This window comes from Anoplopoma fimbria, chromosome 9, assembly GCF_027596085.1.
Source record: "Anoplopoma fimbria isolate UVic2021 breed Golden Eagle Sablefish chromosome 9, Afim_UVic_2022, whole genome shotgun sequence".
Lineage (NCBI taxonomy): Eukaryota > Metazoa > Chordata > Actinopteri > Perciformes > Anoplopomatidae > Anoplopoma > Anoplopoma fimbria.
Genome location: NC_072457.1, coordinates 7,951,110 through 7,968,251, shown reverse-complemented (window position 1 = coordinate 7,968,251; position 17,142 = coordinate 7,951,110). Strand labels below are relative to the sequence as shown.

Sequence of the window (17,142 nt, the reverse complement as noted above, 5' to 3'; positions counted from 1 at the left end):
ACTGTGGCAACAACAGTTTGTTATTAACTTACATGCCCACACTCAACACGGAAATTTAGGAGTTTACGAGGATCAGTGAAGGCAGCAGAGGCCCCGTGACTCCCTACCGCGGGAATTTCAGTACTGTCGGAATTATTTGTTTCCTATTTGGATTACAAACATAACAACAGCGCTATACAACATATTGTGAAGCAAGCTATTACTATCAGCTGACGTTGCTGGCACAGCCAACGCAATACAATGGTAAGCAGATGTTTCTGATGTGATAGTGCTCTCAGAGACACAGCTGACGCTCACCTACAGGCTAGCATTAGCAAGCTAGCTCCAAGCTAATGCTAGCGTCAGTTATCTGTACACGTATGTGTCACATGGTCAATATTGGCAGCTATTCAGGATCTGTATCGATAACGTAGCATTCATCAACGTCATTGCTAACCTAATGAAAAGAAGACATACTCAAATGGCGTTCGACAAGCTGTGAAAAATACAGTATAAGTAGCATATAATGTCTTCTTCGCCGAGGACATTGTTGCTCACTGCTGCCTTTGGTGGCCGGAGGCTGTATTACAACAACAATGTGGCAAAAGCACAGTCGTCCAAATCCAGGAAAATCAATCCTTCATACTGTGTTTACTGACACTTGCATATGCTTTATTGCTCTGTAATATAATGTCATATATTATCTGAAATAACCCAGGCCTTATGTTACTTTAAATGTGTTTCAGTCAAAGAAGAAAGGACTCAGTTTGGAGGAGAAGAGAACTCGCATGATGGAGATTTTCTTTGAAACGGTGAGTTTTCCCCTTTGCAGGTGAGCAAATGAAGGTTTAATTTAGGAACCATGTCAATATAATGTGAGGCCTCCATGTCCCCTTTGTGCTGTCTCGATTACACTGTGACTGCATGGGTTTAAAAGCTAATCAATAGACCCACTAGTCAGTATTGGTATGCATTTTATTTCCTTTAACAGAGTATTGATTTAATGTCGCTATCATTGATTTAGGGAGCCCTCTTTTTGTGAGGGCTCCCTAAATTACCAAACAAATTACAAACAACTACCAAAACATAAATATACCTGTAATGACATAGATTTTTGTGTTGTAATAAAATAAAAATAATAAAAAACAATGGCTACAGACAGTTTGTTCTTAAAATAAACACATTACTTGGTCATTGGGGCCTTGTTAGATCATCTGTACAACAGATAGATTTGGACTGACAAAGTCAATAATATAATTCTTCTAATAAATACAATTATTTTTCTGATGCTGAACAAAAAAGTGAATGTTGAAGTCTGTGTACAGGAAGTCATTTTGATCTATTAACAATATACTGGTAATAAAACAAAGTTAAAAAAGTGCTCTTCAAGGACGAGTTTAAAACATTTTATCACTCAAATTAAATAAAATCAGGCACAAATTGAAATGGACAGAAATGTATTATTTTATTTTATTGTACGCTGCCTAAAATAGGTTCGTATTGAATAAAAATACTGTAAGGACATACCAGTACAGACTTACTGATAAGATTAGAGATGAGTTAAATGGTTCCTTTTTGTATGATACTATGATAAAGACTTTATTTTATTTTATATATGTTCTCCTATTCTCTTTGTAGAAAGATGTGTTTCAGCTGAAAGACATTGAGAAGATCGCCCCTAAAACAAAGGGAATAAGTGAGTAATAATCAACAGTTTTAGTCGTTATAACTTCATTAAGACTGTTTTTTTAAAAAGGTCTGTTAACTTGTGTCCAGCTTGTTTTGGGTTTGGGCTGAATGTTTAAGAAAATATGGGCCTTTTTGTGCGTTTCCCCAACTGGCTTCTACTAAATAAATTAAACAAATCGAAAGGTTAGTAGAGACGTCACTCTATTATAAGAAAAGAAAAACATGAACGTGGGAGCTGAACAGGAGACACTCCAGGGATTTGTAGGGGTAAAGCATATTGCACTAAAATGTTATTTTTTCCCATGTTTTTTGTTTTGCTTTCAGTTTGAGCCAATTTACCAAACTGTCTTTAAATGTCATCACGTCAATCAGCAGATATTTGTGCTTGAGTGGTTATTGACACTGAACAGAGCCGTCCTCGACTAAAAAAAATTCTTTAGTTGACTAACACTCATAAGATTTTGTCGCCATATGGATGAGTTGATTTAATCAGCAGATCTTTAAAACCGAGTTTTTCCACAAGGGTCACAGGAAAGCACCAGTTTAAATTCACACGATATGTGCTCATAAGTTTCTTGAAAATAAGTAATTCAGCATGAAATAAAGGCATAAAACAACAACTAATTAGCTAAAGAAATCTTAGTCGACTAACACCAAAACAACCAATTAGTAAACTAACTGATTAAGAGGGTGCAGCCCTACAAAATCTGAACTAAATAAAACATTCAGGACTAATAAACATAGGCATGAATGTTAGTCCAGCAGGGAAGTAAGTAAGTTAGTTTTGTTATCTAAATAGGTGAACATTCAAAGATACAGAAAGTATGATTTGTTTTAGAAAACTATGAATAGAACTGTAGTGTGTAAATAATTGATGAATACCAGCAATGGTCTTTAAAGTAAAATACCATCAGTTTATTTCCGAAGACCATACACACTGTTGCATGCTTGAAAACATTGTGGTGACATGCTTGCAACATGACCATGGCAACCAGGATTAGCTGTTGCCATCTTAACTGTATTTAGTCTGTATAAGCAGAAACGGACATATCACCAGACATATCAGACATATCAGACATATCAGACATATCAGACATATCACCAGCAGCAACCTCTTAGTGCACAACAGTTGAAAGCTTTTGGTTTCAACTGTTGTCAACATGGAGCCTGACATTAAGAGTATTAAGGGAACTTTTTTTTTTTTAATACAAAGTGGATTTTTAAGACCTGCAGAGGAAAAACGCTGTGTTGTGTGTGTGAACTGAGGAGGGATTTTAGTTTTAAAGTGGACATAACATAAATCTGGAGAAACTGGATCGTGCTGCTGTGATTGAAAGCACATGTTTTTGTCCCCCTTACTTGGGCATGATGTAGTTACTGAGTGATGGGGGGAGGGGGGGGGGAACAAGAGATCTGTGTTATGGGCACATTTTTCTGTTTAAAGGGGAGAACATGTGAGAAAAGGGGCCAAGGGAGTGATCTCAGCTATATTGAATAAAGAGTCGTAATAACACACTGGCAACCATTTAAAGGCCGAAGTTGAAAAAGGGGCAAAAAAGCAATTTGAATCGCATGAAAAGACTGAAGTCATGCACACACTCAGAGTACAGTCGATCCATCCAGAGTGTTTTTATTTTTATTCATTTTCAACCCTCGTATTTGTATTTTTGCTGCTGTTCAACATCCTCTCAGGACTCAGATAAGCTCTTTTCAGTTTCACAGTGGACGCAACGCGGCTGAGCTTAAACGTGTGGGAGGATCACATTTCACCGCTGACACTGTTCAAGATGGAACTCCTGCTCTGTTACATCCTCTCATGCAGCGTTCGCTCAGATAACCATAAAACAGCCAGATAGGCTGCAGATGTGTGGGTTGAGTCGTGTGAACATTTGAGTGGTACGCTTTGCCAGTAAAAATGAGACCTGGTGCTGACTTATCATTTTTAAATCCTCAGTAGAAAGCATTATTGTATCCAACACCAGATACATTTAACATCACCTAAAGTCTTCTAAGCTTATAACAATCATAGCTCTGCTATAAATCTGACGTCCACAAATCAAATCAATAATCCACAAATGGCTTTAACTGCTGGGAAGGCAGTGTAATAATAGAAACTGAAGCATTGTGCGTCTTTAATGTAGGAGGTGTGCTTCTCCCCCCCCCCCCCCCCCCGTCTCTCTGCTGCTTTAAGCTCCCATGTCTGTGAAGGACGTGCTGCAGAGCCTGGTGGATGACAGCATGGTGGACTGTGAACGAGTGGGTACATCGAACTACTACTGGGCCTTTCCCAGCAAGGCCCTGCACGCTCGCAAGCGCAAACTGGAGGATCTGCAAACCCAGGTGACACTCATATCTCAAAAAGCTGCAGATGTTCCCAAACAAAACACAATCAATACAGATCATCTTGCTCTGAACAGCCTGTGTTGTACAGCATCTCTCAAGAGCTGACGATGAATTTTATGATATGGAGGATATTTGTATTTCATGAAGGATAGATTTAAGCTGATTTTCACAAATGGTTGCGTTTTCTATTTTAATAAGGCAGTGCTCACTGTAGTTTATAGTAAATGAGGTCAGCGTATGATGAGAACGGATTAGACAGTGCTTCTGGTAATAGAAAGAGAAGAGAAAAACTGGAAGTGTTTAAATTATAGATGGATTTTTTATTATTGTGCCTTCATTTCATTTTATTTTCACATTTGTAATATTCAAAATAAACAGAGAAATTCCCCAATACAGAAAAAAAAAAAGCCACAGTGAGAAACGCCGCTCGCCTTTTAGGCTTTCTCTGTCGGTTGTGTCTCACTTCCTGCTCCTGTTGCACGGCAGACAGATGGCGTGAGGGTGGCCACTCCTCAGAGAACGATGGCCACCAGATTTCTGCGACAGAAGTTAAATGATGTAGAGCAGCAATCTGACGTGTGATAGTACCATAAGCGTTACAACATACAGGCATGTTTTATGAGCCACAGCAGATGATCGTTAGATGAACTGTAGACTCCTAATGTGGAATGTGACCGTTGAAATTATATTATCGGTTAACACGGCAATTTTTATGCTTTACGTTATTACTGGCTCAATAAAATACTTAAAGCTGGCGTGTAATTTACAAACACAGCTTCCTTTTTTTTCTGCTAAATTAATAAGAGAGCGTTCTTTAACAGTACAATTTACAGCATTGTTATTAGCTATTAATGTCAATAAACCTTTGGCCTCTAACCCACTGGTGTGCAGTCATGAGCAATAAAGAGTTTAAGGTTGTATGTAGCATTTACAAGCTTTAATGGCCAAATAGCTTCTGCTCTCTGATCAAAGATGTGCAAACCAGTTCAGGTTACGATTAAGTGTTCTCAGTAACTGTTCCACCACTTTCAGCTTTAAACATTGTGTTCATTTGATTGCAGATTACAAGAAAATCCCCCTTTTTTCCCCCTTGGTAGAAGTTAAACATGACTGATGAAAGACTCTTTCACTTTTAAGATTTCTGAAGCAAAGCAGCGGAAAGTTTCTGCACAGAAAGCGGTTGAAAAAGCGAAAGTAGGACGTCAAGATACAGTAAGAATATTTTCACATGCTTCCACATCTTGTTTACAAAAATGTATACATTTGTGATACAAAATAAAAAGACAAATGCATGTTAATTACACTAATAAAATACATAAATGACGTGTGTCCGTGTGTAGGAGGAGAGGAGCTCTCTGCTGAAGGAGTTGCAGGCCCTGAGAGAGGAGCGAACTCAGCTGCAGGCCGAGTTGGAGAAGTACAGAGAATGTGACCCAGAGGTCATTGAGGACATGAGTAAGTACAGATACAACATGAACGTTTAAAAAAACCAAAAACTGGATTTACTACTACAGTTAGCTTGTAGTTTGTGACTTTAGTTAAATGCTTTGAGTGTTTTTTGCACACACCAAAAATTTGACTCATCAAAGAAAAAGATACAGACTGGATTCCAGCATCACAATGCAGATGTTGCTTTTTTATTTTGCATCTAGTAAGGATATATTTTATCAGAAGAAAGGCAGAGGAAAGATTTGGGCAACGGCCAAGAAACGAACAACTTGAGCGTGACTCAAACTTCCTTGAATAAGTGGTTTCACACCTGATAACGAATGTAGACTTGTGCATTACGAGATGGTCTATTTCAGTGAAGCCTCTCACATGTTGTCAAATATAGGAGTGATAAAAATAAGACTTTGGCACAAAGCAGACATTAACATTCTGCTTTTTTTAATCATACACACTGACATACATGTACATTTTAGACATTGATGCGTAGGATACCAGGAAAAACCTCCAATAACAAGTGTAACAATGAATTTTGCCACCAATCAATACCACCTACTTATAGTGCTAAAAAAACACAAGCAGGATGTGGAAAAGTACCCTTAAATTCCCTCCTCACATGTTATATTGGATGTTTAGATAGCTCTAAATACGATGCATAAAAGAGATACAAGGATCCAATTGCTTTAGCTAAAAACATATGACTACACACATATTACGTAGTATCAGAATATGAATGAAAATGCTTCTCTTACTGCATTGAAAGAAAGCTACATCAATTTAAATTGTGTGTGTGTATAGAACAATGATTATCCCAAACACAGAGGATTATATTTCATTTGTCTGTGTTACACAACTTGGTAAATGATTATGATTATATTTAATCATACTGCTGAGAACAAACATGTATTTGGTCTCGTGGCGGGGGGTCACATTTTCTCACGGTTCAAATCAAATGCAGGAAGAGAAAACTTGGTGCAAGTGGTCTCTCGAGCTGCATTTAAATATGCTGTTATGTCAGTTTTTAAACCGTCAGCTTGAACCACAAACTTCTTACAAGTTGATACAAGACGTAACGTGTGAACTGTGCGAGCCTTCCTGATGACACACAGTCAGGTGTCATCTTTTGACTTGCATGTCAGTTTTAATTGCGGTCTAAATGCACCGTGTAGCCTCTAACCTTTCAGCTTAAAAGGGTTTTGAGTTAAAAGTTTATAAAAAGACGACGGCAAGGCCACCGGCCATCACTTATTGACACACCACTCCTTATGTACGCGCACAATGCACACAGCTGGGAGTGGTATTACAAAAATCCTATACTGCCTTGAGTTCATGTTACAGATGACTTGTGGCGAAGAGGGTGTGTTACTTTGTGTACACGTGTGACATGTGTGGTGGCATAAAAAATATCTGGTTTGTTTACCTGCTCCTCCTAATGTTACGCCAGACATGCATTTACTCTTTACACAGTCCTTCTGTTATTTTCCACTGAAACATAATGGGAATATTGCTTGTCTGCTGATAATCACATAGACATGAAGGTTATAATTCCTGACTAAATCACTTGTAGTCCAAATCAGATATTTGTGCTTTGTGGAATAAGTTGAATTAGGTTTGATTGTGTCGCTCAGTTAGGCAAAGTAAAGATAAATGCTACAGCTAAGCTAACTGCATTCACTCATGGTCAAAAAAAGCCTCTGAAGACTCATTATAGTCCACCATCTAACTAATACACTGAATGCAGAATGTCCAGCATATAGAGCAGTTGACACAGTACATCTATAGTATTATGGGAACATTTCTCATAGAATTTAGCCATAAAAGTTAACTTTGATTTAAAGTGTAAATGGAAAGTAATCTTAGAGCAACCCAGGAAAGAAGAAAAGGCAATGTTATATGATCTTTTTTACTGCAGCTGCTGCCACATGTGTAGCGTCTTAATATTCTTTACACAGTATGGTTGATATGTAAAAATACAAAAAAAGGTTAGTATTTTTTAGCTTGTTGCCAAAACCTCAGAGAAATAACTTCATGATCACATTGTCAGACCCTGTGCAGTAACTCTGGTGCCTGTGATAAACTTACTGCCAGCTTAATCACTGTAACATGTGTTCGATTCACAATCCAACTCCAGGAAAGTTTAGTTTTTTTTTTCTTATGCAGTTTGAACAGAAATGTTCCATTGCTAAAATCATTCGTTTTAAATTAAAGGTACCTTTTTAAAGCACTCAAGGACATCAAACAGGCGCAGTTTAAAAACAAGCATCAATGTATCAAATTAAACAAAACAGTAATATATAATAAGCGTTGACCCAATAGCTAGGTATAAATTCGTCATCAGTGCAAAACTCAATGTGGTTACAGCCATTACAGACAGACTCTGTATTAGTCACACATGCTTCAACGAGTGGACAAACAACTTTTTGATTTAAGTTGGATTTGTCAGGGCAAAATGTTTGACAATGGTTACCACTCCCTTCAAAACCACTGAGCTGATGTGGTAAAAGGTGGGGTTAAAAAACACCTCAGCGAAATCTCAGCCACAGGCATGTGCATGGCAGATATGACACTATATGAGTTAGAAAGTTGGACATGTCTTGTTTACAACCGCATTGAAAGGAAATAACAGTACACCGGTTTATTAATGTTTTTTGTAATTCTTAAAATTCTTGTTTACAAAAGGAAAACATTGTTGTGTGTCCTTTCCTTCCTTTCTCATCCTTCCTTTGTTATGTATGTGTTGTAGTGAACTATCATATGTGTCACAGTGGCATTATTTATTGGTAGATGTGCACTACAGTATTTTGTGCATATTTATATTGTCTGTATTGATTTTATAGGATTATGTAACGTGTGCCCTTTCAGCATCTGGCCACGGACAACAGATTATAAAATTAGTCATCTTTGTTAACACAGGTCCATGAGTCAGAAGTTATTTAACTCAGTCCCTCCCACTTACAGCTGCTATTTATCTTTTGTGGATATAAATGTGGGTTTTCATTGTTTTCATTCTCAAATAAATGCTGAAATAGCTGTTGCTGAGAGGCAATTACATAATCACTGATCATGTCCTTGGACCAGAACGCTCTTCTGATTTTCTTGAGTGACATATCGGGGAGAAATCTGCCAAACCTGCTGTGAATTGTTGTTAGGACGCTGTGGCCCAGTCTTTGTAGCAAAGCAGCCAAATAAGTGTCCGTTGATAGTTATTACGGATCCAACAAAAGGTAATTTCCTAGAGTGATTGTTCCAGCTGCCTAGCAACTTAATTTGTTACCTGCTGTTGTTCTAGGATCCAGTTCTATGCATCACTTCTAAAACTTGAGAGCAATCCAGTTAGAGCGCATTGTTCAGCTCTCTGTGAGGTTTCTCTCGATGGGCTCTTTCCAGCCACAGCTGCAAGAAAAGTGTCGCCTAAACTGTCCACTTGAATTAGATAGTAAAGCACCACATGTTCATACAGTGTGGCTGTAGCAGCCCAACCACACTACCCCCCATAAAGGATATTGTTTGCTGCAGAGCATCATTTATATCCACTTTCACAATATGTTTTCTGTCGTGTGTTCAGTTTACTTAGACGTGTCTTACAGAAAATATTTCCTTCTCTAAAGGTCAACATACTGTCAGCTGGGCTTTCACATTAAGCACTTATTTGTTTGGCCTATTTTACATTCGCACAGCATGCAAGTGTTCTTCCATAAACGAGGGTCACGAAACACACACATGCTGTCGATTTGCAACACAAAATGGAGCATGATGTTCTGTTTCTCTCATCTGTAACACGACTCTTTTCATTCTTTACAGAAAGCGTAATTAAGTGTAACTCATTTTTACTGTTCATCTGTTGTCCAGAAGTTGTCTCCAAGATTTAATCACAGATCTGAGCTGATGCCTTTGTTTTGAGCAATAATGAAAAAGTGACCCTACATTTCCATGATTTAAAAAAAAAAAAAAGAAACGTTTTTAAGTGATTAAGCAAGTCTTTTCTGACCATTGGTGTAAATCATATTTCACTCTTGCAAAGTGAACACACACATAGAGACAGAATGTATAATGCACATATTAATCGTATGTTTTGTTTTGCAGGAAAGACAAATGTCGAAGCAAAAGAAGCTGTTTCCAGGTGGACAGGTGAGTCCTCTTATCTCTTGAAGGCATGCACTTTCAATAAGGCTGGAATTGAGCGGCAACAATTAGTTAATTAATCAATTAGTGGATCAACAGTAAAAGAACCTACAGCTGTTTTGATAATCGGTTGATCATTTAAGTCCCTTCTCATACAGAAATGCCAAACATTTGATGATTTCAGCTTCTCAAATGTGAGAATTTGCTAATTGTCCTTTTCTTACAGTGTAGTAGATTGACTAATTTTGGGATTTTTTTTACTGTTGTACAGACAAAATAAAACATTTGATATTAGGATTATTTTCATTCAGGCAGATTAATCAATATTGAAAATAATCTGCAGATTATTTGTCCCATTAAGCAATTAATCGTTTGGCTATAAAATATCAGTTAAACGTTTTTTTTTTAAATGCCAAATTTGAAACCGCAACAATATGACGTTTTCAGATTCCTTCATAAATATTATTTTTCATCTAATCGTCTCATTTGATAAGCTGGAACCAGTGAACATTTAACATTTTTTGCTTGCAAAACAATTCATTTTCTGTCAATCAACAAATTGATAAATGATCTTTCCAGCTGTGCTCAATAGTTGCAGGCTTGTTGCCTCTGAATATTCAGTACAGAAATACCTCAAGAATCCCTGGCAGGTCTTATTCCATTGATTACTCTTAGAAGCACTCAATCTGTAAGGGGCACTTTGTGTCCAAAATGTCACCTCCCTGCAACACTTAGGCGCTCTGTGTGCATTCATTGACCTGAGCGGTAACCTTGGAGACAGCCGACCTTTGGGGATCATGGTAACCAGCCGCGCCTGTGGTGTTTTGACTATTTAGGGTCAACCTTGCCTCTAACTGCTTTACAAAGTCACTCAGTCATTTTTTCGTTTCCACATTTTTACTTCACGTGCATATAATTATAGTTATTCAAAGAACCTATGAGTCATATCTGCATCTTCCATGACTTTTACTTCCCTCATCTGTGGTGGACACTACTTAAAAAAAAAAAATACATGAAGTGTTTCCTCACAGTACCTTGCACAACAGCTGTCTTGGACCAATTACAATGTTTATTTTCTTACTAGGAGCTGTTATGTCCTCAGCTGTCAGTTGTGTCAATCAGCTGCATTTTTAACAAACTTGTTCCATTGTTGTCCACCAAAATCAACACAGCAAAGCTTCATCTTCTGTTCATGTTCGAAGAAGTGGCTGCTTCTTTTTGCGACTTTTTATTTTCAAACATAACACTAAACACGAACTGCTATAATTGCTGTGTAGCTGGCGCTTTTTCAGCTTCTCACAACACACTCCCGCAGGCTTCAAGTAACAACTCCACTTAACGTATTGAATTGCCTGTGGCTGCGACTTGTTCTGTGGCAGCAGACCGTACCTGGTGGCTTTAACCTGAAGCCCCGTCGCACTGAGACACACCCACACAGAAAGGCTCATGTACAAGCACTGACACAGTTAATCACTTCTGCTTGAACTGTATTTTGTCATATCAAAGCTGGATTACAGTGATCCAACAGGATTCCAGTGAAAGGCATTACTAATAGCATAGTACCGAGTTTATTGACTCAAGATCTTGATAAGACTCGTGTTAATCTACAGCAAGCTATTTGATTTATTATTTTAACAGGTGACTCACCCACAGCTTTCAGCTTGTCTCTCGATTCTCTAGTCAACGGCACTTTCCTTAAATTTATAGAAGCTCATGTTGGATAGTAAAATAAACTGCAATTGAAAGTAATAGTTATTGATAGTATAGTTATCTAGGCTACGTGTAGACTTGATAGACTGATATGTGAATGAAGTACAGTCATATTGGTTTTGTACCTAATGTACTGATGTATTTTGAAGTTTTATTCATGAGTGACTTGACTTTTATCAGATACATAGACATTCTCAAATTAGACCATCGAGGTAATTTCACCATCATACATTATCAAATTCAAGTACTATTGTGATCTGCTTTAACAACAGTTCATACTTTATAAAGTTCATGAGGAAAGAGCCTTGGCTGATTATATGCATTCATCATCAAGGACATGAATTGAATAAAAGAAAGTGAAGTTAATAAATAGTCATAATTGTTAAAGTAAAGTCTATTTTTTTCAAAGGGTTTGCAAATGTTCCACCTCATCTTGGTGGCTGCGGGAAGGTGCTAAAAATGCAAATTATAAATGAATGAAAGAATGAATAAAACAGGAAAACTAAACCACAATTAAGTCTCAACACACAACAATTTTCTCTTTATCTTTTGACAGATATTTGGTAGCAAGTCTGCCCACAATCTCGTTAAAGCCTTCGACCAGATTCAACACAATTGCTCAAATGAAATCTTAAATGGTCATTGGTGGGAAATGTTCCGGGTTCAGAAAGCAATAATCATACCTTCAGCAGAAATAACTCGGCTTCAGAGCCAAGAGACCGATGATTTCTTCTTGGAATCAACCATCATTCTCAAATCCAAGAATATTCTCATCACAGACGGTTCTATCTGTAATACTAAAACAATGGAGGGGCAATTGCATCGTTACATTTTCGCTTATTAAATAAAGATTTTTCTTTTTTCTGTTTTCAGACAATATTTTTGCCATCAAGTCATGGACCAAGAAGAAGTTCTCCTTTGATGACAGCCGCATTGATAAAGCCTTTGGGATCCCTGAGGATTTCGACTACATGGACTAAAAGCTTACTCTTTTTTTTTTTTAACCAGAGCTCATAGTCACAGTAAGCTAAATAATAAGCGTTAAAGCTGCAGTTTGAAGCCAGCAGTCATAATTTATGTTCTGTGTATTAGAGTGAAAACAAATGCACCAGGACCAGGCCTTTTCATGGGCTTGGATTAAGGACGGATATCAGTCATTTTGCTGTGGCAGATGGACTTTATCAGCCGATATGTTGTTTTGGTGCAACCAGAGAAGAGCAGCACGGAGCATTAGTGGCTGTGGAGGGTGAGGGGCTTCCGTGATGAACACAACCTAGTAGCCTGACTTTATGGACACCTGTTTGCATGAAAACTGAGAGCCCCACTCTGATGATGGAAAGTAATCTACACTTAACACATCTGTGCAGCCAATGGGTCTAATTTAAATGGTTCAAACAGATGGTGAAGAATCAAATCCTTTTTTCTAGGAAAAACTATTTTTGAGCAACATCCAGTCCTCTTTGTTTGACAAAAAAGTGAACAGAGGACCAACGGGATAATTAAATTACAGAGGATACGTTAAGGATATGTTACGTGTGCAAATGCTGTAAATATTTCAAATATGTTAACCTTTTTGCAGAACCTCTTTTATGGTGCTGCAAATAAAATGTCCCTTTTGAGTTATACAAGCCGTTTACTGCCGTTGTATTCATACTCAAACTTAGTGTGCAGTTTTAAAATGTATTAACAACAGGCCTCCTTTCTTTTGTTCTTTCAAGTCTTTAGAAATTACCACTGAAAAGTCTGTCACTAAAGCACATTCTTTTCAGAGCTACACACCATGAACAAAAAAAGGAATACTGTTGTCATGACATGTCGAGAATGACTATTGCCCTTGTTATTTTCCTCCCTTTTTTTTTTCCTGTGTCAAACCAGAGACAAAACAGGTAGTTGTGTGTTCTGTGCGTAGTGTTTACTCACTGACCTAGTTGACAAGGCCAGTGTGTCTGGGTTTGTTGATCTAAATTTCAAATGTGCGAGTCTCGTCTTACTCACCAGTTAAGTTTTCTTTCCAGTAGACGCATGATACGCAAACGTATTGTTAGTTCTCGGATGAGTCAGGACTTTCTTTTATTTATAATGTCACTAAGTGCAAGTTATTTTGTATCTGTAAGGCACCAAAGAAGATGTTTGTATTAAGTGACAAATGTTTTGTGAAATATATGTATCTTTGCAAACAAGATGCATGTGTAGTGTTTATAATGCTAACAAATGCATAAGATTAGTTATCTCTTATTTATTGTGGAAATCATAAGCTCCTTGTTTGAAATGTTCTGGTGATCGGAGCAACAATGATCCAGCAAAAAATCATTTTAAAATGCTTACCTGCAGTTTAGTTAGCTGGGACTACCACACCCACAGAATAGTAACCTGAGTGTATGTGCATGTGTGTACCTGCCCAACCTGTCCTGAGTGATTCACGAGTTTGACATGCCGAATGTCATAGCACTCCTAGAGGGTGTGCATAGTTTTACCTCACCATCACTCACTTAAAGATGACTGTTAATTGCAGCTTTTTGGCCAAACACGTCTTGTCCTCACAAGATCGACAATGCCATAATTCTCAAGTATAGGTCCAAAGAAAGACATATGATTATATAACATTTATATACATATTGCATGCAAGGTATACTCGAAAGTTCAAGTCGGTTAAATACAGATTTTTACTAAATTAGAAGTACAAATACAACAATGCAAGAAAAGACTTAGCAAAAATGCATTCAAAACCCTGCTTTTGTAAAAGTACATAAGTATTATCAGCAAAATGTTCTTAAAATCTCAAAAGTGAAAGTACTGGTCCTGCAGAAAAATGGCTCGGATGAATGATGATCATATTACGTAATAGTAGCATAGTACCTACAAAAAAAAGTACTACAAACTGCTACTATTAAGTACTTCAACCACTGTGTTCAAGTCTGTAGGGCACTGTTGTATGGAGAAGTATTCAGATCTTTTACTTAAGTAAATATAGAATTCCTGAAAAGTAAAGAATTATTATCAGCAAAATGTACTTTAAGTGTCAAATGTAAAAGTTGTCATTACACATTATTTGATCTATCAAAGTGTACGTGTAGAATATTAGTATCATATGTTGTTTATATGTTAAAGGTAACTAAGCAATGTTGGAAAGTAACAAAGTACATTTACTCAAGTAAGTACATGTTCTTATATGATAGGATGCAGCACAAAACAGCTTTTACTGTCGGTACTTTAAGTATATTTTGATGTTTATACTATTGCCCATATTATAGAAAACTTTTTTTCATTAACAACTGTACGGTTTTTTTCTTAGTAAAAAGAACAGTATTTCCCTCTGAAATGTAGTGGAGTAGAAGTACAAAGTAACATATAATGGAGTATGTCAAAATTGTACTTAAGTGGTGGTAGTAGGTGCAAATACTAGCCTTATAGTCATGCATCATATAATACAGGCATATTGTAGTATAAGTGTCAAATAAATGTAGTAGAGTAAAAGAATAAAGTAGCATGAGATAGAAAATACTCAAGTAAAGTACAGTAGCAGTCAAAAGTTTGGACACACCTTCTCATTCAACTACTTTGAAGAATCTAAAATATAAAACATATTCTGGTTTGTTGAACATTTGTTTGTTTACCACATAATTCCATATGTGTTCCTTCATAGTTTGGATGACAATGTAGAAAAAAATAAAATTAGAAAGAGAAAGAGAAGGTGTGTCCAAACTTTTGACTGGTACTGTAAGTACCTCTAAATTACAGTAAATGTGTTGAGTAACTTTCCACCACTGTAGAGTACACTATATATATAATATGTATATAAATGCATGATGGGTGTTTGTTGTCAACTTTGTTTTGTTTTTCAGCAACAGACAAGATAACAGCCTCGTTGCAAGTGTCAGTGTCGTCTGTCCTCCCTGTCCAATGTGTCTGCGGGGAGGGACAGAAGGGAGGGAGGGCGAGAGAGGTAGAGGTATAGAGAGAGAGAGAGAGAGGAGGGAGGAGGGAGGAGGCTGCTGCTGGGTGAGAGAAAGAAAGACCAACACAGCGAAACACACGGTCGGCTGCTAGCTGAGAGGGCAGCATGGCGGGGCTTCAGGACTTCCAACAAGGCAGCCACTGTCACAGGAAAACGTGGATCAATATACTCCTCGGAATACTACAGTTACTGTTACCCTGCGTCCAGCACGGAGGCGCTCAGCTGCAAGGTTGGTCTTCCGGGGAGGAGGAGGAGAAAAATGAAAGTAAAAATGTTAAATTAGCCACCCTGACAGGCTATATTTTACAGTATTTTTTTATTGTTTTAAAATAGGAGTAAAATGTTAATAATTAATTTTCACGTATCATATATATCTATTTTTTTATTTTAAATATTATTATTATTTTCTTTAATTTTTTTATTTTTTTTTTTAACCAAACAAGGCAGAGCGACTGTTTTGTCAGCATGCTAGTCCATGCTAGCTCCCTGCTCCCTTCGCTCTTTTGGTCAAACCAAACAATGACCCGTTCAGGCAGAGGAGTGTCTTTAAGAGGACACTTCACTGTCAGAGCTGCCTCTTTTAAATAAAGCTACATAGCGGTGTTAGGTCATTGCACCAGGGCTTCACAGCCGTGTGCACTGCAGCAGCAGCAGAGGTGTTTTCCAAGTTCGTTAGCCGCTGAGCTAAGCCTCCTGCTAATGAAGCAGCTAGCTCTCTGCCTTTGTCAGCCAGCCGGGGCGAAGTCATTTCCTCACTTGTCTGTTTGATTATCATACACTCAGTTCCAGTTTATTCATTTGTTATAACCCGTGGCGACTGGTATTTGCTTAAAAAATGGTGCATTTTGCAGGGGTTTTGGTTTTTTTGGGGTTTTTTTACCCCATGATGCCCAATTTCCCACCAAACACCTCATTGACAATGTGTATTTCTTGCTCCCACAAAGCCTTGAGTCAGATGTCCACCAGCGTGGTCGAGGTCTGGCAAGCAGAGGATGCAGACCCATTCGTCCAACTTCAGGTAATCATAATGTCCTTATTGCTGTGTGTTTGTATGGAGAAGAAAAAACCCACAGATCAGCTACAACCAATGCAGCCAGATGCCTGAGCACGTGTGGTTGGTGCATGCCCATTGTTTGCAGCCAGTTTAGCTGTGCAAGTTGTGTTTATTTATATGAGGGGAAATCTAAGTTTACATACGCGACTATGTGGTTATACTGTTGTGCAAATGTTGTAGTTATAGAATTAGTTTGCACTGTGAAATAAAACCAGAGCGGGAGGCCACCTGCCATGTGGCTCCTCCTTATTTTCTTTTGTACATAGTGTCCATTGTGGGGTTCAGTCAGTAGTACACACTGAGCACATGTTAGGAACGAGGCAGTCTTTTAGTGCTACTTTGCAGTTCTTTCCTGCATACTACTTTAAGATTATTTCCCTGCTTCTTTAGTATGCATTTTATACTTTTCATGCTTTTTGTTTTTTTTTTTTTTTAGTTATGTGTTTTTTCAGAGTTACAATTTTCTGTACATTTTCTGGTAGACAGCTGTGAGGATTATGTAATCATGGAGCTAGACAAACACAAACACCAGGAGTTCAGTGCTTCCTGATAACCTGTCATGAGGTCACCAGCTGACTGTCATGTTACCTGAGGGGGGTGTGGCATTTTCTGCAGTCCTTTTGTAAACAAATGGCAACAGTGCAAATAATGTGGTTACTGTGGGGAAATAAGTTTAAAAAAAAAAATGATGCATGTTGCACCAAAGCAGGTTTGATCAGTGAGTAAAGTGTATTTTGTGATTAATCACATATATTAAATAAAAATCCGGTTTGACTTCCACAAAAATACTTTGGTAATTGTGTTGCAGAGTTTCGCCCAGTTTTTGAAATACTTATTTTGCAAT

General features: G+C 37.7%; 2 protein-coding genes across 2 annotated transcripts in view; both read left to right on the top strand.

The window, feature by feature from the left end:
* Positions 1–67: 67 nt before the first annotated feature.
* Positions 68–13,445, top strand: mnd1 (meiotic nuclear divisions 1 homolog (S. cerevisiae)). The gene is made up of 8 exons (XM_054604661.1): positions 68–243; positions 726–791; positions 1,618–1,675; positions 3,860–4,008; positions 5,149–5,223; positions 5,352–5,466; positions 9,541–9,585; positions 12,163–13,445. The coding sequence occupies exons 1-8, from the start codon at positions 241–243 to the stop codon at positions 12,267–12,269; spliced, it is 618 nt and encodes a 205-aa protein (XP_054460636.1). The 5' UTR covers positions 68–240; the 3' UTR covers positions 12,270–13,445.
* Positions 13,446–15,243: 1,798 nt separating this feature from the next.
* The window catches only part of tmem131l (transmembrane 131 like), a 33,712-nt gene continuing 31,813 nt past the window's right edge, over positions 15,244–17,142 (top strand). Inside the window, exons 1-2 of the mRNA XM_054603819.1 lie at positions 15,244–15,473; positions 16,189–16,262. Coding sequence (XP_054459794.1) covers positions 15,350–15,473; positions 16,189–16,262 — 198 coding nt within the window. The 5' untranslated portion in view covers positions 15,244–15,349. The remainder of the gene's footprint in view (positions 15,474–16,188; positions 16,263–17,142) is intronic.

What these genes read in the sequence shown, in the direction of transcription:
- mnd1 (XM_054604661.1), top strand. An exon ending in CCCTAAAACAAAGGGAATAA is followed by an intron (nt 1,676 to 3,859) that starts GTGAGTAATAAT and finishes TGCTGCTTTAAG; the next exon opens with CTCCCATGTCTGTGAAGGAC. An exon ending in AGCTGTTTCCAGGTGGACAG is followed by an intron (nt 9,586 to 12,162) that starts GTGAGTCCTCTT and finishes TTCTGTTTTCAG; the next exon opens with ACAATATTTTTGCCATCAAG.